The sequence below is a fragment of the Triplophysa dalaica genome, chromosome 14 (assembly GCF_015846415.1).
Source record: "Triplophysa dalaica isolate WHDGS20190420 chromosome 14, ASM1584641v1, whole genome shotgun sequence".
NCBI classification, from domain to species: domain Eukaryota; kingdom Metazoa; phylum Chordata; class Actinopteri; order Cypriniformes; family Nemacheilidae; genus Triplophysa; species Triplophysa dalaica.
Genome location: NC_079555.1, coordinates 8,131,263 through 8,152,724, shown reverse-complemented (window position 1 = coordinate 8,152,724; position 21,462 = coordinate 8,131,263). Strand labels below are relative to the sequence as shown.

The window sequence follows — 21,462 nt, the reverse complement described above, 5'->3', positions numbered from 1 at the left end:
TTTGACAATTATCCTCATTGGCAGAACAGCAACGCTGCACGAACCAATGACAAGAAGTTTCTGTCTTAAACTAATGCCGTTGTAACTTCAGTTCCGTCCTCAGACCTCATATCAATATTTCGTAGAGAAACACCCATTTGATGACTTCTCTGCGTTGAGCTATGAGCCCACGTTCATCATTCATCATCATTTCCAGTTGCTATAATGATATGATGGAAAGTTTTGTTGTCCAATAAGCTTCCTGGAAGACGGCCCTAGATCCTTTCCTCCCAGATATGTCACTGTGATGGGATTTATCCGTTTTGTCCAAGGCAGGTCTGTAACCTCATACAAATCCCAGCTTCAAAGATGAGTGGTGACACTTCGGGCAGCCCTTCGTACCATTCGTCTGCAGACACCTGTGTGAACAGAACGGAGTGAGCTGCACGGCTCCTTTTGAAAGCAAATGACTATGATAAAGTACATCATTGCCTACTTGAGGTGGAATATGTGAGAGCAGGGCAAGGCTTGAAGCTGTTGGTTCTTCTCTCCGATAGATTCCCCGCACATGCCACAATAAAGCTCCAGCTCCTCCACACACTGCAGAAACTTCACCACTTGCTCTCTCAACTCTTCCTGCTGCTCTTTACAGCGGTAGACGGCTTCACACAGACTGTGCACCTTCAGGATGCACAGCTGGAAAGATCACAAATATTCAAGTAACAGTCGAACGTAAAGCACAGCTTTATCACTAAATATAAAGTCATCAAAAACCCTTAAGGAGTGCTGCGATATACAGGATGTTCATATGTGTCTTATTCTAAAATAGCTGCATCAAGACACACCTTGTTTCCAGTCGCCTCTGCCAGATCGTGTGCTCGCTGCAATGAGTCTAGTGCCTGTACCAAAGTACCGAAGAATGACCAAATGACATTTGAGATATTGTCAAACACTATTGTTACAGTTCTAGGCATCTGTTAAAGGAACAGTTCACCTTTCAAAACAAATAAATCTGTCATCTTTTACTGACCCTGTTGTCATTTTAAACCTGTGTGATTTCCTTTCTTCTGTTAGTTATTTTGAAAGATGTTGGTAACCAAAAACCGTTGGTCCCCATTGACTTTTATTTTAATGGACACAAAACCAATGCAAGTCAATGGGGACCAACGGTTTTCAGTTTTTTTACGCAAATGTCATCCAGGTTTTAAAATGATTGGAGGGCGTGTAAATAATGATAGAATTTTCATTTTGAAGGTGTTCTATCCTTGAAGTTGTATGAAATATGCCATTTAGCATGAGTTATGTCACCTTGTCATATTCCTTTTGTAGAATACAGCACTTTCCCACTCCTACATAGATGGATGCTTGTCCAAGACGGTTGCCAATCTCTGACATTATACACATGGAGGACTCATAGCGAGGGAATGCTTTCTGTGTTCAGGATAAAATGAAAACATTCCTCACATAAACAATGCTAATTTGACAAAAAAAGTAATTTGGTAAGTAACCAAAATGGTTCAACAAGGCTAAACGCACTGGAGCCGTGGATCCCATAATGGCATGTGCAGATTTTATATATTTATTTTATACTTGCAACAAATAAATAAATGTGTGCACCCTGTACAAACAGCGCAATGTTGGTGTCAATGTAAAATCAATAGTCAAGCTCTAAAGGGATAGTTCAACCAAGAAGGAAAATTCTGTTATCATTTACTCATCCTCTTGTCTAACCCGCATGACTTTTTTTCTATGCAGAACACAAAAGATGATATTTCTAAACAAATGCAGGTCAAGGGTGAACTATCCCTTGGGTTAGGGTCAGTTTGGGTCAAAGAACATATCAAAACAGAGAATCACACTATACATTACTGCTTTTTAGGGCTAGGGATTTTTGTGATAGTATGTTCTTGGTGCATAATGGGAGAACTTACATCAACATCTTTTTGACAGCGATGAATATCAGCAAAGTTAAGCAGGCACAATGCCTGAAGTGGCCGATCTCCATGCTGCAATGCAATCTTCATTGATTCCTGACAGACACAAGAATATTTCAAATAGCAAAGAATGTGAATGTTTATTTTTCTCCACACTAACAAAAATAATAATAGTAAAAAAATAATAATAATATTTTGCGGATTTTGGTAAGACATTATTGTAAGCTTTTGCACCTGTGGAGAAATTGCAGGGAGCAAGTGGAATGAGGCTTAATATCTAGCTGAAGAGGAATTTGTCCATTAAAGTATATCTTTATCAAGTTTAAGAGATAGTTCACCCAAAAATAAAAATTCTGTCATTATTTACTCACCCTCTTGTCATTTCAAACCTGTATGACTTCCATCCTTCTGCAGAACACAAAAGAAGATACTTTGAAGAAAGTTGTTAACCGAACAACACTGGCACATTCTTCAAAATATCTTCTGACAGTCTAAATAATGAAAGTTTCTTTTATTTTTGGTGAACTATCACTTGAAGTCCTTACAACGTTATCACTTTATTTAACATCCTCATAAAACCACATGTCCAACACATCTTGACGTTATATCATTATATACAGTAGATTTAAGGCAATCATTGAAAGTTTTTTTCAAACACAGTCTGTAAGAACTTTAAAGGAGTAGTTCACTTCAGTATTCAAATTTCCTGATTATCTCCCCATGTCATATTAGCCGCCCGTGACTTTATATCTTCAGTCGAAAACAAATTGAGGCCTATGAGGAAAGCGTTCCAGGATTCAAGTAGGGGATAATGAACAGGCAGCCGGTTGTCATCGCAGAAATAATCCCAGACAGTCTGATCTTGTATCACACTGAAGGGGCTTATTTCGAGATAACAGCCGGCTGTGTGTACATTATCCTGCTTATTACACGGCTAATTGCCACATGACAAGAAATGTGAATTTGAAATATTTTATTAGCTCATTTGAACCGAATTCAAATGTCACAAACAGGTAATTTGGTTTAATAATTTGTAAATATAATGTCATATATATATTTGGAAGATATTTATATTAATACTGTCAATAGGATTTCCTGCATTCAAGTCACCTTGTGTTATTAGTTTTGAGAGGTTGTTATCTGGGAATAAAGAACCTGCAAATGTCAAGACTGGCCTTTCAGAATCAAGCATTCCAATGAGCCATGTAATAAATCCATTTAACTGACTTCAACGGGGGGCTGTTGTTGTAAGATTAAAAGATTAATTTCATCACAGCTTCCAAAGGCTCTACAAGACACCAGCCGATGAATAAGGGTGTTTTCCTCATAAGTCTCAATTTGTTTCCGACAGAAAAAATTTAGACACGGCCATGTGGGTGAATGAATTATCAGAAAACTTGAATTCTGAAGTGATCTACTCCTTCAAGGTTCCACCCAACAAGACCTAAATCAAGCATGACAGCTGTCACCTGCTCTGCTTTGACCCACTGTTTGTGACAGACAATGAGTGCCTGTTATGTTTCTCTGAGGGTGAGCTCTGTTCTTCATTTACACTCTTTTAGACAGCACCTCAGCTGTATAGACACCCGACTGGCGTATTTTTATCAACCATAGTAAAGAGGGTTGGTCTGGTGCCTTGGCACAACAAGACCCACAAATAACTGCACCTGTTAGTTGTACTGTGGCCTCTATCACATAACCATAATGAGCGGCGATGGTCAGAGGTCAGGGTTATGCCAAGGGGGCTGATAAATTTGATCAACATGTGGTATCCTGGGGATTAGATGATGCTGCCTACAATTTCTTCAGGTGACCGCTGACACAAGCTCTTTTATGTTCATGTCTCCAAATGAAGATGCATTTGTTTCTATATTTATGACGCAGATAATCATTTAAGTTTGAATAGCACTAATTCGGATTATTCATGTAAATGATGCAGTGTTGGTGTGAATTACGTTGTGAGCTAGGCTAAATGATCATATGATCAAAGAGCCAAAATGAGTGTCAAGTGTCCAAATTAATATTACTTAAGTTTTAATGAATATTTCATGGCTTCATACAGTGGGATTAAAAAGCCTTAAAGGGACGGTTCACCCAAAAATAAAAATTCTGTTAGGATGTACTCACCTCAAGTTGTTTCAAACCTGTATACTTTTTGTTGTCAAACAAAAAAAGATGTTTGGAACCCAGCAGCTCTGGGGCACTATTGACTACCATAGTAGGAAAAGACTATTGCAGTCAACGGTGCCCCACAACGGTTTGGTTTTCCCACACCAAAACATATTCTTTTGTGTTTCACAGAACAAAGAAATGTATACAGGTTTGGAACAACTTGAAGGTAAGTAATTCATGACAAAACTTTCATTTTTGGATGAACCACCCCTTTAAGGGTAACCTAAAAGTTTCATTATGTGTCTTTATCATAAGAATTTATCACACTGATCCGTAATTCTTTCAATAATAGTTAGCAACATTTTGGTATTCATCATAACAATATCCTTATACCTCACAGCATTCCATGGCGTCTGGTAAGCGCATCAGCTTTCTGTAGGCCACCGACATGTGGTACTGACTCATGGCACGGTACTTTAGACTCCACCCTTTACCGTAGTCATTCACAAGTTCAGCTGCTTTGCAAGGAAAGAATAGTGCTTTCTCATAATCCTGGAACGACACAAAACAAATGGACACTTACTAGCTGTAATACAAATTCATGTAGCTCAAATAATAGATCTGCCAAAAAGCATCAATGCAAAACTGTGAATATCCATGTGGCAGGGAGATATGACTTTGCCACAGCTATAAGAGGCTCATAGCTGCTTTGACATTCCCTGCATGCCTTTCCATCACATACTTATTACAGCAGGCCATTCTGAGAATGAAGGGGATTTGCTGTCTTAAATATCTGGTGTCAAGATGAGTACAAATGCCGTTATCCAGCTAAACCTACTTTGTCTGACTTGCATCTGAACACATTGTGTAGCATGTAGACAGTATTATAATAATTTAAAGAGAGCTTTCGAATGTGTCAGTGTATCCAAAGAAGCATTAAACAAATATGTCCTCTTAAAAATAAAGGTGCTTAAAATAATCTTCACAGCGATGCCATAGAAGAACCATTTTTGGTTCCCAAATGAACCTTTCTTTCTTACCTTTTCATAATCTTCAAATGTGGAACCATTTAGACGAAAAGGGTTCTTCTATGGCATTATATGGCACTTTATTTGAGTGTATACAGTGATTAAACAGACACTGACAGGTGTTAAGGATACGTTGCATCATATACACACTAATTATAAATATGTATAAAATTGGATATAAATATAGATATACACCACCAGTCAAAAGCACTGACTGATAATATTTCTCATTTCTTAATCTTAAAGGGGTCATATGACACGGCTAAAACAAATATTATCGTTTGTTTTAGATGTAATGCAATGTGTATTCACGATTTAAGGTTAAAAAACGCTGTGTTTTCCACATAACGTGCATGTTTGTAACTCCTCTTTGCTCCGCCTCTCTGAAATGCACAGATTTTTTACAAAGCTCATTGCTCTGAAAAGTGAGGTGTGTTGTGATTGGCCAGTTAACCAGTGCGTAGTGATTGGTTGAATACTGCAAGCGTGTGATGGAAATGTCAGAGCCATTGAGAGAGAGAGTACAACCGACGGTAGTCCAAAACGCTGGAGCTTCACGTGATTCATTGAGCCTTCACATAGTTCCAGGAAGTTATGTTTTCTCTCTAAATGCTTTATTTCTTTCATTTTTTTATCCATTAAATGATTTTCGTCTTTAAATGGGTTAGAAGTTAACCTCAGTTGGTCTGTTTAGTCGCAGCTCAATGCGTTACTAGTAACTTCCGGGAACTATTGAAACTTTGAAAAAACTGTTCCATTGGAGTCAATGAAGTAGACGAGACTCTCTCTTTCAATGGCTCTGGGAAATGTAAATTCTCTTACCATATTTGAAACATCAGGGTTTTTTTTTACGTGTCGAATACATGCATGAGCACCTTATAACACACCAAAGACACAGAAAAACACGTATATGCACCATATGACCCCTTTAAAAACCTTTTGATAGACACATGCACATCTACAATCTTTTAAATACTGTGTGTAAGGATTTTTTTTACACAAATACAATTTTATTAATATTTTTAGGATCGACTGAACCAGACAAAGCAATACTTATTAATGTTTAAGCGATTGTGAAAAGTGAGATTAAATATAAGTTACTTTTAATTTGTTATACATTTGTGGTCCCTGATCATAATTTAATATTTGTAATTTCAATGTTTTAATTACTAATCTATAACGTGGAAAATAGTAAACAAATAAACTTTTGAGTGGCAGTGTATCTCCGCTGGCTGTCACAAGCAGTAAAGAAATACATATGACATCCATACACTTGTAATACCTTCAGCTGGATGTAGAAGTTTCCCAAACTGCAACAAACCCTGCACTCCAACATCTTGTCATCATTGTTGTGAGCGTATCGCAGAGCCTTCTCGTAGCTCACCAAGGCCTTTTGGAAAACACTAAGGCCTAAAAATGCATTGCCCATGCTTAGACACACCTGCCCGTTGAGCTGCAGGCTAACAGTGGTACCCTGCATGTTTAGGCAGGTCTCGCAATACGAGACAGTTTTCTGGAAATCGCAAAGCTTCTCGTTGCTGCGAGCCAGGTTTAGGTAGCCTTCCGTCAAGTAGTCCGGGTCCTCCATCTCTCTGGCTGTGTTTATCTGAGCTAAGGAATACTGATATTGACATATGTTTGCACGTTTCGGGAGACAAAACAAAATGAACATTTTTGAATTAAATACAATAAAGGACAATACAATAATGCAATACAATAAAGGACAATTAACCTCTCTTGACCAATTCAGGTTTTTACCCTATGGCAAAATGTATAGAGTAGATAAGATATAATATTACTGTTTAAATTGTTTCCATACCATAACACCATGAAGGGGTGAGCATCCCTTATTATTAATATTTGACACCTGCGGTTGTTAAAACATCATGCAAGTGAAGTCTTTGCTGAACTTTATTAAAGCATGTCCCCGTGTGAGTAAGGTTTATGTCAACAAGATGCTCTCTGCTGAGGATCATATTGCACACGGCCCTCCTTCCCCCCCTTAACTATGGAAGTTACATATAATAACCTTGTTCCGCATTACTCGCATTGGTATATATTTCAGTACCTCAGAAATCTTATGCTGCTGACATGAGGTGTAAATTGGTGCAGTCATTTTTGCACATTTAGCAGCAGGGCATTTCTCCAACTATATAAAGCTGATTCAAAAAAACAATACAAAACTATTTTATAAAGTAAGATATCTAAATAGCAAGATATTTTCAATATTAAGCATGATAGAAAGCAGTGACTATGACTACTCAGTATAGATTTAAGTGACTCTTACCTGTAGCATCTCTTTGTATTTCCCCATTTCCGAATGTGCTGTGATCAGACACCCTAAAACTCGAAACTTTCCACCAGGATCGGTTGTTTTCCTCAACACCTTCATCCAGACATATAAAGCCTTTTCCGTATCATTACACTGGTACAGCTTCAATCCCTTCTCAATCTGCTGTTTGGTTTGGTCCTGACCCATTTCTGCTACAAAGTCCCTCATAAAAAGAATCATTCGTTTGGCTCTACAGCCCTCTGGATGTGCAATCGTACGTTAGGGGTTTTATAGTTAATGTGCCAAAAGAGAAGCTGTGTTATCGATAATCCACTTTAGAGCTCATCAACCGCTGGCCTCACTATTCCACAACTCTCAGCTTTGAGAGCGAAGAGATGAAGAAAAAATTGGATCCTTAGCATAGAAGGTAATCAAGATTCCCATTGCTCATCACGTCGAGAAAGCTGCCGAAAAATCCCCAAATTGCCATCAGTCAGATTGAAAATGCCAAACTAAACCCCGGACCAAAATTTCCAGGAAAAATGTGACGCTCAAGAAAAAAGTCCCAATCCAAAGTTCTGGCAGCGATCTCCCAGAATATCTGCTTCCTACACACTCAAGGGGGAAGAATTCTCTGTACCCTTACCCCCCCTCAAACCGCCCCTTCATCTCTGTTCACCCTCCCACTGCAGTGCTGGCGCTTCAGCAGATGGTCTTGTCACTCTGGACCATGTGTCCCTGCTGGAATCCAACTTCAGCCTCTGAAAAGATCCAAGGTCACAAAAGACGCTTATCCGCCAGACTTCATACCAAGAGTGCTCCTTTTCACCTCCACATCCATGCACCCATGAGAGGCTCAAGTGCTACGACTATTAACAACCCTTAAGAAAAAAGAACATCCGGTCAATTCAATTGGAGCTATGCTGCAGAGGTCTGGACACCATGTGAGCAGGTCTAAAAACAGACAGATATTTCACAACGGTGAAGCAGAGTCAAGCGGTCCTCAAAGTGGCTAGCGGTTCCTGTGGGTGGGCCTTGCTAAGCCTCTTGGTGTGCCATCTCCCAGCCCCCAGCCTTGGTGTCAGCAACTGATGCTTAGAATAGTTCATAAAGTCTGACATGGTATTTGTCTTGAGTTACAGTACCACTGCTTCTTGAAACACATCAATGGGATCGTGTTGTCAGGTTCTTAACGAAATATATTTTTTTATTAGTGAATTCCATTTAGTTTTGTGGAACGTCTACTAATATTTATGCTTCGCTTTTTGTGCATTTGTAGATCTAAATAATGTTTGTGACACTCTACATTTGTTAGTGGATCACAGTACATTTATTCAGAAATATGCAACAATTCTGACCCCATACACGCTGACTGATCTGAGCGGCCCGCATGAACTAGAACAAGTCCAGCGTTAATCTTTTTTTTACGATTTGTCCATGGTCAAAAGCAATGTGACCTGAGGCTGTCTTGAGAAGTTTAAGAAAGACCTGTAATCTTACCCAACCAATTAAAAAGTAACACCAGAAAATTGCCTTATTTACGTTGTATTGTATCACGTTGTATTGTATCACTAAACACGATACGAGTCACATTTGAAACAACCAAATACATGTATAAAATCACTTATTTTAGATTTAAGACAACTGTAAGGCTGTCCCAACATTAAGATGACATTTATTACAGCATTTTCTTTCGAGAAACTGGATTCTTCACAAAGTTTTAAGACAAGTGCCTACATTTAAATTCTTATGAGTGTATAAAAGATGCACACTTGGAAATCTCCATATATACTCCTCTCAAATAAGACAAAATAAAAAATATGGAAATTATGAAGAATTTTCTTAAGAATATTTTCTTCTGGTCTTTCGCGAGTCATCTTAGTCAGATAATTGCTTTTTTCTATTTTATTCTGATGTCCCATAGACAGTGTTGTTGCCAGCAGCCAATCACGAAGATTGACTTCTACAGTATTTATTTTTCCCTGTGCAGTTTCTTATTCAAAATCTAAGTATGAGACAAAATCAGTATGTATTTAAAAGTATATCAGATCACTTTTCACTTCACTTTATCAGAGATATTTTTTTTTCTATCACTTACCTCATATCCATCCAGGCCAAGCAGCAGAAGTCCTCTAGCATTATTCCCAGTCACAATCATTTGATGGCTAACAGACACATCAACACAGCGCTACCACTACAGCAGGAAAAAACGACAAATGGTGTGAATTTCTAAATTGCAACAGCCAGCAACTGTGCTCAGCAAGGCAAATAAACCAAGATCCCACATTGTTTTAGCGGGTAAAGAGCGACTTTATACTCAGCCAGAACACTCTGTGCCAGCAGATGAAACCAAAGGGGTCCAGAGTGACAATACCAAAGTTCAACTAGAGTTCTCTGCTAGAGTACCACAGACTGCGAGGCCAAAGAGTTAAATAAAGTGAAAAAGTGACCGCAAAGAGGCCAGGAGTCAAGTGAACCCACCAAGGGGTTCACTGTAAAAAGGACATTAATGAGTAAAAAAAAGGTTAAGTTAGGCAAAAGGGGAAAGAAGAAAACATAAATCGAGTTTTATCTTTTTAATATAAGAGAAATATTAGCCAAGACTTAACAGTACAGAACAACAAAGACAAACGATCTAAAGTATTAAATCCTTTCCTTTAATAATTTCTAGTTACAATACTTTGCACCAAAGAACATTCTTATAATATATGTCTCTAAGTGGTCAACATTTTTACATACAGTGAGAGAAATTATTATTTGATCCTCTGCTGATTTTGTAAGTTTGCCTGCTTACAAAGAAATAAAGGGTCTGTTATTTTTGTGGTGGATTTATTTTAACTGATAGAGACAGAATATTAAAAAAATCAGGGGAAATATGTATATAATGGTTATACATTGATTTGCATTTCGGTCAGTGAAATAAGAATTTGATCCCCGATAAAAAATAACTTTGTACTTGGTGGAGAAACCCTTGTTGGCAAGCACAGAGGTAAGATTTTTCTGATAATTGGTCACCAGGTTTGCAAATTTGTCAGGATAGATTTTAGTCCACTCCTCTTTAAATCTTTAAGGTTTCTTGGCTGTCACTCAGCAAATTTGAGTTTCAGCCTCCTTCACAGATTTTCTATAGGACTAGGATCTTTTGACTGGCTAGGACATTTAATGTGCTTCTCCTTAAGCCACTCTTCGGTTGTCTTGGCAATATGTTTTGGGTCTTTGTCATGTTAAAGGCACATGCACGACCCATCTTCAGTGATCTAGAGGAGGTTCTTGTCCAAGATTTTACGCTACATGGGCCTGTCCCTCAGCCCCTCAATGCGGTGAAGTCTTCCTGTACCCAAAGCAGAGAAAAAGCCCTAAAGCATAATGTTTCCAACACAGTGCTTCTCTGTAGGGATGGTGTTCTTGGGTCATAGTCAGCATTTCTCTCCCTCTAAAAACAAGAGTCAATTTTGGTCTCACAGCAGTGCCAGCACTTTCACCAAAGACTCTTCTGAATCATTTTGATTTTCATTGTCAAACCTTCTTGGACAGGAGGACCTTGTGGGAGTTTCAGGATTTCAATCTTTTGTGGCATAGCGTGTTAACAACGGTTTGCTTGCTAACTGTGGTCCCAACTGTCTTGAAATCATGACCAAGTTTCCATGTAGTTCTGGGCTGATCTTTAACCTTTCTTATGATCATCTTTACTCCATTGGTGAACTCTAGCAGGGAGCTTCAGACCAAGGGCAATTGATAGTTATTTTGTGTTTCCAAATAATCGCACCAACAGTCGTCTACTTCTAACAAAGCTTTTGTCTGTAGCCTATACATGATTTGTGCAGGTCTACAATCTTTTCCATGACACCCTAAAACCTATTTGGTCTGGACCATGATGGTGGAGAGGTTGAAATGGAAGATACAGATTCTGTTGGCAGGCATCTTTTATATACATAACAAGCTGACTTAGGAGTACTTGCTTAAAGTGACAGGACTAATCTGTGGTCCATATAGGCACATAACCAATCTGTGGAGCCAGAATTCTAGATAGTTTGTAGGGGATAAATAATTCTTACCATCTGCCAATCAATTCTTGGTGGAACCGCTCCAGGCTTTCATAAACCTGTCATAAACCACTGACTATGATAGTATGACCAATGTAGGGGGTAGATAGCGTCACTATATGAACATGTTCAACCTTATTACTTTCAATACTAACTTTATTTACAGACTCCTTTACATACTGTAATCCAAAAGAAATGAGCAGAGCAAATTGTGAAAGGTTTCGCAAAAGCTTGAACATACAAGTCAAGTGGACCCTTGTGGTACCCACAAACAGCAAAGGATCTGTAAATTAATTTCTACAGTATCCTACCCTATGACACTTCACATCACAGATTTAAGCTTCGGCACCACTGTAGCAGAGAAACAATTACTACATGAAAGGTGTAACATCAATATCATCAAGCATGACATCGACCGGAACACAACATTTGTCTTGGTCCCATGCATTACACAGAATTTATCTTAAGAAATCAGGCCAAAACAAACTGCCAATTCGTGAGGAGGATTTTGATTCCCTTAATCACCGAGACCACTGATGTCGCAGGGTTTAACTTTAGAGTATTTGCGTCGCCTTTTTTGCATTTGTCCCTGAAAACGTAAATGCAGCCGTTGCAGCTGGCCACTTTCCACAGAGACGGCACGCAGCTCCACACTTCGGGAAACCGTAGACGGGTGAAGCTGTCCAAAAGTGGGTTGTAGCACACCAGAGAGTCGCCCTCTCCCACCACAAAGATAAGGTCCATATGGGCAGTGGCGTGCATGCATCCTGCAAAAGGCAACATGTAGGACTTCGTCTGACACCTCTGTGTGGCTGTTTCAAAACATTGGATAAGGCGAGACGGTTTGGTGAAAAAGTCCATATCATTCTCTTCCCCACCCAAAAGGTAAATCGTGCCTCCCAAATTGACTCCCGCTGCTCCAGATACAGCTGTTTCTAACGGAGTGGTCTCTTTCCATAGGTTGTCCTGCACTGTGTAACAGATGACAGCATTGGAGAGTGTGTCCTGAAGGGTTTTGCCTCCTAAGGAGTAAATGGAATCTTCTGAGTAAACGGACACTAACGTGTGGTGGAGACGGTCCCGTGGCAGAGGGGCGCAGCGCTCCCAGTCCATGGTGTGCATGTTGCATTTCCACATGCGTCGCGGTATGGAGCCCCCTACAACATAGAGGTCACCACCATGCTTGCAGGCAGCTGTGATTTGATGACACAGGCTATTCTGACCACTCACACTGATGGTATCATCCTCATCACAATGAAGAGACACTGCCAACGAGTGTGTTCGTGTGTCTTCCTTCCCAATTAGGTAGATGTGGACGTTTTCACCAATCTCCTAAAAAAAGTGAAACAAGTGTTAGACCATTTGTTCGAAAAAGAAACTGCAGTAAAATAACTAACAAAAAGTTTGCTTCTATTTGGGTTTTCATCTTCACCTTTAGGCTGTCTACGAGCATGTCTGAATACTCCTCTCGCTCAACTTTGTTGTGATTGATCCAAGATTCAATTGCTGCAGTTGGATTTTGTGAGCTTGGAACACCATCTGTCAAAAGCAATAAAAATTACATTTTAAATAAAAAAATCTGTATATTCACTGAATTGGAGACAGTTGAGCTAATATCCATGCTTCAAAGCATTCTACGATTTGTTTTTTGTAAATATATACATTTGGTTCTAAAATGAGATAACTTTGTTTTTGAATTTCTAAAATCAAATTTTTTAAATGGTTAACATGTTTTTATTTTGTTTTATTGTATTATTTATATGCATTTACTAGTTATTATGGCTTATATCAAAAGAAACCAACTGCAGTTCGATTGATATTAATTGAAATTGAAAAAATAACGATTTTAGAAAAATATATAAAAACTGAGCTCTCATTTTGAAACCAAACTATTCATATAAACATATTTTACAGATTTCATTTTTAGTTCAACTTTCATGAACAGTAGAATAGGTAAATAAAATGCAAATTAAAAATTGTAAGTAGTTGTAACTAATAATAAATTACAATAAATCATATAAAAAATATATAAGTGACAGGATGCTTTTAACCTAATTCTTGACATCAATACAAATAATTATTAATTCGCCTTTAATGATGTCTATGAGAAGGCACAATGGTAGGTTCAAGAACTCCTCTGTCTGGTGGAGCTGAACAAGATGGATCTTTGCACAGTGCTTGGCTGCCGTATACAACTCCTGGTCACTGTGTCTGTCCGCCAACCACATCACCTGGAATATAAATGCAGTCAATTAACAAGTAAACATTGTGTGTATCTATATTAAACATACATTTCCATTAGAAACTGATGTTTTTACCTGCAGGCAGTTCTTGATTTCCACAGTGCGTGAAAGAAAACGAGAGCACTCCTCAAACAGGGCAATGAGCTGATACATGTCAGCCATCTCATATGTGTCCTGCAGATTTTCAACCTGTAGTTTTATTGTTCCATGGTATATGTAGTCCACCAGTGATTGGAACACAGGCGCACTGACGTCCTTCAGCTCAATGTTGCGATCATAAGCTTCTCTAAGATTTGAGGTGAACATGGATCTGAAAAAGCTGCTCTGTGCAGACAGCACCAGGCGGTGAAGCTGGAACTCCTTGCTGTCCACAGTGACAATAACATCTGCAAACAGTCCGTCCTCCAGACACAAGTCCATGATGCTCTTTACCACACGGCTGGAATGGGAGCGATCAGTGAAGGTGTAGCCCTGAAAGTAGCTCTCGTCCCCTGATGGACCTCCGACACTCCCATCATTACCAGACTCCATGGCATGCACTCTGCTGTGTGAACTTCTAATCTGAACAGGCTTCAACAGAATACTAGATGAACGACCTACTGTTTGTTAGATGGGTACATTCATACGACTTCTAATTGATGACAGTTAAGTTGATGAAGACAGAGGTTAGCATGAGTGTTCTTCCTGGCATTTTAGGAACACAATGGAAACCTTGAAATTTTTTAATATAAAATAAACAGCTAATAAGTCTTCATGCATTTACATTGTTCAGTGATACAACGGTCTGTTTTGCAGGAACACCAATCTCTCCACATCCAAAAGGTTTACTTTGTCTAAGCAGTTTGACTACCAGATTATTTTCATTTACTGATAAACAGTGTGGCTATCGCTAACAGAAACAATGTAGGTAATAGCCTAGTTAACTTTGAATAACGTTACCCTTAAGAATCCACAACAGACACAGCATAGTATACTCTGAAGATAGTATAATGTAAACAGAACAAGCGTGTTAAAACAATACTAGTTATAAACGTAACTATGAGTTAAAAAATATTTATCATACTACAGCAAGAACCAGCAGGCGCCAAGAAAAAGCAGAATCTCTTCTACACTTAGCGTTCATATTATGTGCTTGTGACTCTCCGCCGCCACCATGTGTTGGAGGCCTGTTATTGCTGGAGACCAGTAAACAATACAGATAAACGCGGTAGTTTTTCAATTCTATAGCGATTTAGAGTGACAGTAAGTGATACATTTTTTGTTCTTTTTTTTTCAGTTGTTGTATTTGTGTCAAGGAGTCAAATACTGTGGTTAAGCTGTTATTTTTCATTTCAAAATGATATTTAATAATTTGTATATTCAGACGCATTAAAAACTGCTTACACGGCTCGTTGGAATGCTTGATTGTGATTGGCCAGTCGCGATATTTGCAGGTTAGTTAATTCCAGTTAATAACCGCTTAAAACGTATAACACACGGTAACCCGGATGAAGCAAATCATTTTGACAGGCTTTTTGACAAATTAAATCTAAACATGTATTTTAATTACATATATGAAATTGTATTTACAAATGATTAAACTTAAAGTAAACAGCTTATCCTCACAGAAGGTCTGCATTCTGTAAAAATTAGCAAATAAAATAATTCAAATTCACATATCATGTCCATTTTTTTATCATGTGGTATTAGCCGTGTAGGATAATGTACAAGCAGCCAGCTGTTATCATGAAAAACTTCAGTAAGAAGACTGCCATTTCAAACATGAAAGTGTGAATCTCTGTATTACATTCATTTTGTCATTTTATTTTCCCCTTATATTAATAACGTTAAGCCTAAATGCATGTTTGAATTGCCCCAACTGACAAAAGAAATGGGTGATACTGTTTTGTCAGTAGTTGCAAAAACTAAGATCTGTCCAGCCCAATGTTTGTTCAGTTTTCCTATGTAGATACGAATTATCTTTTTGTAAGCTCCATAATTCTGTATATGTACAATTGACGTTTTAACTGTACTCCGCTCCTCTTTCCATACCATTGTGTGGGTTCGACACACTGGAAAACATGTCATGCGATGAAAGGCGGGTTATTTAATTGTTCTTTTTATAATCTCATTGTTTAGCACGTTTAAACTGCATAGCATATTTCTGTAAATGTTAAATTTATAGCTTCTCTTTCCATGTACATGCCAATGTCTGAATAACCCCACAACCTCGGGCCTGGCATCTTCCTGGTCATCAGGCAAATGTAACTTTGTTTCAGATGCTAAAATCTTGAATCACATGTAAATGTATTGTTAGTTAAGTGACCTAACAGAGACATGTTTTTAATATAACAACATTTTATTGTATGAAAAATAAGTTCCTATAAAGATATATAAAAAAACCAAACTAACTGTTTTTTATACATTGAAACAGCACGAAAATTTTCGTACCTCTAATAAAATCTTCTGATTATATAGTTCTAAAAATCCAGTGTCAACACTGTCACTTTTTCTTTGCTTTTGAGGTCTTGGACTCTGGTTGACTCTTGGCTTTGGTCTCTGTTGATGACAGTGATGAAAGCTTTTTCTTCAGCTTGGCATTATCTTGAGATGTTCTTTTGTCTCTTTGAGGTTGCTGCCGTGCACTGCGATGGGACCTAGAGGTTCCCGCTCTGCCTCTTCCGTCATCGACTCTTTCCTCTGTAATTTCCTGGTTTTGATTATCACTGTTTAGCAGCATGTCTTCTCGTTTCCAAATCAAAATATTAAACCCTTTAACAAAAGTACACAATTTTAAGACTACAAAAGTTACATCTATAGGTAGTTTTTTTTTCCAATCAGCTGTATTTACCCATTCCAGATGCCAGAACATCCCCTGTTGGACTGAATTTGTTCAGCTGAAATAAACAGTTTGAGATACTTATAAAATGTGAAATGTAATCTTTATATGTAATATGACAATATAATGTCAATTACATTTCTTTACTTAATTTGTAAAGATGTTATAAAATATTTTAAAACATCTTTTAAATAAGCATATTTAACAAAAACTTAATTAAATTACTAAATTTGTATATTGGTCTGTAAATTATAAGACTGAACAAAAAGGGTTCTTACAGATATGATGCCGGGGGTATTGGGGTCTCTGAGCTGATGCACCAGACTACCACTGCTGGCATCATAAAAGTCAATTGTTCTCTTGTCATTGACAAAGACACGATCATCTGGGTACCGGCCAGCCACGATGATGTCATACATGGGATGCCAGGTTGCCTGAAAATAATAATAAATATCCAACGATAAAGTCCACAATTCCAAAACAAATTTTCACCAATTTTTAAATTCTGCAGTTTATCAACACTGACTTTAATGGGTGTAAGGTGCTGGAACTGTCGATGAGGATGTTTAATAATTTGATCAGGTTTAGACCAGTCATATGAGCAGTAAATCCTGATTTGATTCATCTGGTCTGTAGTTAAGAGCTTGGTGCTGTCAGTGGGATTGAAGTAAGCTGGAGAGAAAGAAAGTGAAAACGTCTCAAATCATGGTGACCTATATTTCTTTCCACATTTTAATGTTTTCATATCGTCACCTACCGAATTGACCGGTTTTTCATGAGACATCTTAGTCAGATAACTGCTTTTGTCTTTGATGTTTCTGAGGTCCCACAATTTAACCGTGGCATCAACCGAGGATGTTGCCAACAGCCAATCACACCGAGGGTTGAATTCTGCATGAGTCACTTTGCCTGAATGCAGCTTCTCATTAAAAACCTAAATTAATGACAATGTTTTAGAGTATATAAGACAGATTTGAACTTCATTTTGGCAGAGAACTTTCTTTGTCAATTCCATCACTTACCTCATGTCCATCTAGACCAAGCAGGAGAAGTCTTCCAGCATTATCCCCAGTCACAAGCATCTGACGGCTTACAGACACATCTACACAGCAGTACCAATTACTACAAAAGAGATGAACATTGAAATCACATACATAACATACTATTCATATATTACCTAATATATTGCATAGCAGTGGAAAAGGTGCATTTCAAAAAGCATCAGACCATTACGATCACTTAGATATTATATATTGCCATAGAGCGACTGGAAAAATGTGACAAGTAAACACCCACTGACATTCCTTGTAGTATAACCTGCCGTGGGACCCAACACCCAAAAACTGAGTCACAAAATTTAGTACGCTAATGACGTATTGCAGTAACACCGTAACAGAAATTTAATAAAATGTAGTTGTTGTCGTAAGAGTAAAAAATTGTAGAACACAACAAGACAAATCAACAGTCAATCTGTACTGCATGCATGAGTGTTACATGACAACAGGCTAAAAAGCATCTACAAAATGTCTGCAACATCCCAACACTGTTGACCACACAGGTAGTGTGCTCACCAAAGATTGTGGTGGTCATGGGCACAGTCCGGGGTTCGAGACAATGTCTGACTTTGGAGGCCCTCAAAACTTTGCACTGTAAGCGTGCCATCACCAGAAGCGACATAGACCTTGGACACATCTGTCGGACAAAACTTCATCTCCCCTATAAAGTCCCCAGCACCTTTCTGTGTGTATACAAACAGACAGCAAACAGATAAAGCTTGTTAAATGCGTAACAGCAGCTAGCAGCCACAAGTACTGTCATGACAGAAATGAGTCGATGAAAGAGGACAGCAAACAAACCGACACACTAATTCTGACCAAACATACAGTCTTTCTGCAGAAAGTTGACCTGCGGTAAGGAAGCAATGTTCCTCAAAATAGCTAAAACTAACAACAACAATGCATTCAATGTTAAACAATCAAGTGATTTCACCCTCTGTTTTCACAGTGTTTTATATGCAGCTTCAAACCAACCAGGAGAGCCTAAGTATTTACAAGTTCAATGTAGGAAATTAAGCGACATCTAGCAGAGAAGATGTGAATTACAACCAACGGCTCACTCCACCCCTCCCTTTCGAAGCACTACAGTGGCTGCACAGGACTGAGATATCCTCACTTTTTAGCTTCTTTCCTGAAGAAGATAACGTATTTACGAAACCCGCTACATTTAGGGCTACTGTAGAAAAAACGTGCCAAAATTCAATGTAAGAGGACCCGTGGTGTAAGTAGATAGAAATAGCTCATTCTAAGGTAATAAAAACAAAAAGCTTTATTATGTAAGGTCTTTATAAGCATCTGAAGGCATAGTTATGTATCTTATATTACATTTCTGTCAATAGATCCTCCAAATATCACTCACCCACAAACATACACAAAAAACACATACAATGGCCGCTCTACCAATGACATATAATGGAATTTGTGAAATGTCACCCAGTGTCACTCTCTCTCCAGTCACTCACTAGCAATAAAGATCCTAAAACTGTAAAAACTTTTGGTGTAAACTGTCCCAAACTGCGTCAAAACACAATTTTAGGAGCTCTCTTGAATAAAGATGGCCACTCCACTGACAGATGTGAAGTAAACACCATTAATTACTTCATGGGTTACTTTTAAAAATAAAGGGCAGCCTTGATTGCGACTGAGGTAACTTGCTTACTCCCAGGAATTTGTTTCAGCAAACACTTGTACTACTGATCCACTGAAATCCCGAAGGGTGGTGGCACCCCCAATAGATGAGGTGAACAGCTGATTGGTATTAAATTGGTTAAACTTCATGCCTGTTATTGAGTCTCCAGCACCCATCTAGATAGAAAACAGAGGGGGGAAATCTGAGCAGTTACCAAATTGGCATCCTTTAAACGATCTACTTTAACTTACTCAAATGTACACTTGAATCAAAATTGTTTTCATTTATTAGTATTTGAATCAAATGTAATTATTCATTATTATTTATTGTTAAAGTGATTAAAAAAAATTGCGAATAATACTCTGTGGAAGAAACTTAACAATATTGTTGTGTCACCTGGGCATACGGTGACTGACTACCATAAGTAAGACTCAGCCACTCATTTTGATTCTGCTTTCCCTGCTTACCCCCTGTATGAATGTTGTTTTATTCAGCACATTATAATCCCACAGGATGATGTCTCCACCTTTGGAGCCCACTGCAACAGTTGTGGGGTGGGTTGGGTGCCAATCCAGACAGGTGACCCTTCGGTCAAAGGGGCTGGCTGTGCGGTGCAGTCTGTATTCTCCAAGAGAGCGCGTGAAAGGCTCTTGCAGACACTTTAACACGAGGGAGAATAACCAGATTAAAATGGGGTTTGTCTGCTATAGGCTTGCTCTAGTTCTGTGAATTTGTCATAAATTAATTTGCTGTAATACATGCTTCTCATTACCTTGCGAAAATGGCCATGAATGCTCTGTCCTAAGGAGCTTTTGTAAATGTAGTGAAGTATACTTGTTTGGCCCAATTTCTTTTGGCATCCGATCCATTTCACACTTGCCTGTATGTAGGTGTCTGACAAAACAAAAAATAACAGATTAAAGGGATAGTTCACCTAAAAATGAAATTTCTTCTGTCAATTCAAAGTAATTTCTAACCAGTATGACTTTCTTTCTTCTGCAGGACATAATAGATATATGGAAGAATGTTGGTAACCAGACAAAACTGGAGCCTATTGACTATTGACACAAAATCCCTCCTATCTCAAATCAGTTTATTTTGTGTTGCACAGAAAAAAGTAATATACAGGTTTTGAATGACATGAGGATGAATAAATTGATTTTTTTTGGGTGACCTTTTTATGCCTTCACACTTTAGTAATTGTTTAGTATTATTAAGTAATGTCATCCTATCACAACACAACAAAGGTCTCAGTGAGCAAAGAAATCAAATGAAACATTTTAAGATAACTCAGAACTTTGCACACCAGTTTTTGGAGACGACGACGACGTCTTATCGTCTTTTTTGGCTTTCAGCTTCTTGGAGAGGGTCTGATGAGATTCTTTATTCGGTCTCTTTTTTGAATTGTCTTTCCTCGTCTGATTCGCAGCAGACGAGTCTGTTTGAGCCCTTCCTCTCGCCATTTCTGTTAAAAAAAAACATGTCAAATTGCACAACTGCATTAGCGGCTAACACGTTGATGGGTGCACGTACGATCGACTAGATACATGCATTTTATTTCTTACCTGCAAGTAAATTTACACTCTGTGTACATTACATCCACCATCCAGACTTGTACATATGCAGATCTTCGCAGAATATATCAACAAAACATATCCCTACACGTGCAGAGACAAGCAATACAGTGTGATTCAGTGACGTAACGAGCCGACTGTTTTGTAACTTTTGAGCGCGATACCCACTTTAACCACTAGATGACGAGCCATCAGTGAACACGATTTTGTAAGACTGATTTTTAGTTTTCTTCGTAAGATTTTTTTATTTTTCTGAACATAGAAAGATGAAAATGTTGGGCACCCGGAATATGCATATATGTATATGTAGAGTACATTTAATATAGGGTATATTTGTTCTATTAAAAACATAGCAATATCTAGTTATTATGCGCATAGCCGTATGTTTCCAAATATATTTACACTTAAATTAACTTATATAATCATCAAGCTATTAAATAAACAAAACAAACATCAAACATTTACATCCACAGTGCTCGACTTCATGCGGAGATGCAAAGACCGTTTGGAGTATGACATCACAGTACCGCGAGAGTGTTTCGAGAGCACTGCTTTTGAATTACTCTCGCGGTACTCGATGCAATGCGCCGATTGGTCTGCGCAGGCGCAGCGCCGTTTGATGTCGAAAACTGCGTCCGGCGTTTTGGATACGATGACTGCGTTGGCCAATCACAGACACTCATGGAGCTAAAACTGACAACAAAAACAAAGATCAATCCATAAATATCAATCAATATTTGGGAACACCAGAGAAAAAGATAATGTTCGTAATAT

The 21,462-nt window shown here is 38.3% G+C and overlaps 3 protein-coding genes across 3 annotated transcripts; all 3 read right to left on the bottom strand.

The window, feature by feature from the left end:
* Positions 1-262: 262 nt before the first annotated feature.
* On the bottom strand, positions 263-7,913 carry rapsn (receptor-associated protein of the synapse, 43kD). Its single transcript, XM_056766097.1, has 8 exons — positions 7,341-7,913; positions 6,336-6,674; positions 4,419-4,577; positions 1,911-2,009; positions 1,288-1,410; positions 825-878; positions 476-675; positions 263-398 (listed from the first exon to the last, which is right to left on the bottom strand). Exons 1-8 carry the CDS (start codon positions 7,563-7,565, stop codon positions 326-328), a joined length of 1,272 nt encoding a protein of 423 aa, XP_056622075.1. The 5' UTR covers positions 7,566-7,913; the 3' UTR covers positions 263-325.
* A 2,048-nt stretch (positions 7,914-9,961) lies between these two features.
* On the bottom strand, positions 9,962-14,710 carry kbtbd4 (kelch repeat and BTB (POZ) domain containing 4). The gene is made up of 4 exons (XM_056766930.1): positions 13,687-14,710; positions 13,458-13,599; positions 12,801-12,907; positions 9,962-12,700 (listed from the first exon to the last, which is right to left on the bottom strand). Exons 1-4 carry the CDS (start codon positions 14,140-14,142, stop codon positions 11,840-11,842), a joined length of 1,566 nt encoding a protein of 521 aa, XP_056622908.1. The 5' UTR covers positions 14,143-14,710; the 3' UTR covers positions 9,962-11,839.
* Positions 14,711-15,936: 1,226 nt separating this feature from the next.
* On the bottom strand, positions 15,937-20,835 carry ddb2 (damage-specific DNA binding protein 2). Its single transcript, XM_056765486.1, has 11 exons — positions 20,680-20,835; positions 20,421-20,579; positions 19,887-20,008; positions 19,582-19,773; positions 19,145-19,290; positions 17,452-17,551; positions 17,183-17,363; positions 16,956-17,101; positions 16,708-16,863; positions 16,442-16,487; positions 15,937-16,362 (listed from the first exon to the last, which is right to left on the bottom strand). The coding sequence occupies exons 2-11, from the start codon at positions 20,575-20,577 to the stop codon at positions 16,094-16,096; spliced, it is 1,515 nt and encodes a 504-aa protein (XP_056621464.1). The 5' UTR covers positions 20,578-20,579; positions 20,680-20,835; the 3' UTR covers positions 15,937-16,093.
* Positions 20,836-21,462: the final 627 nt, after the last annotated feature.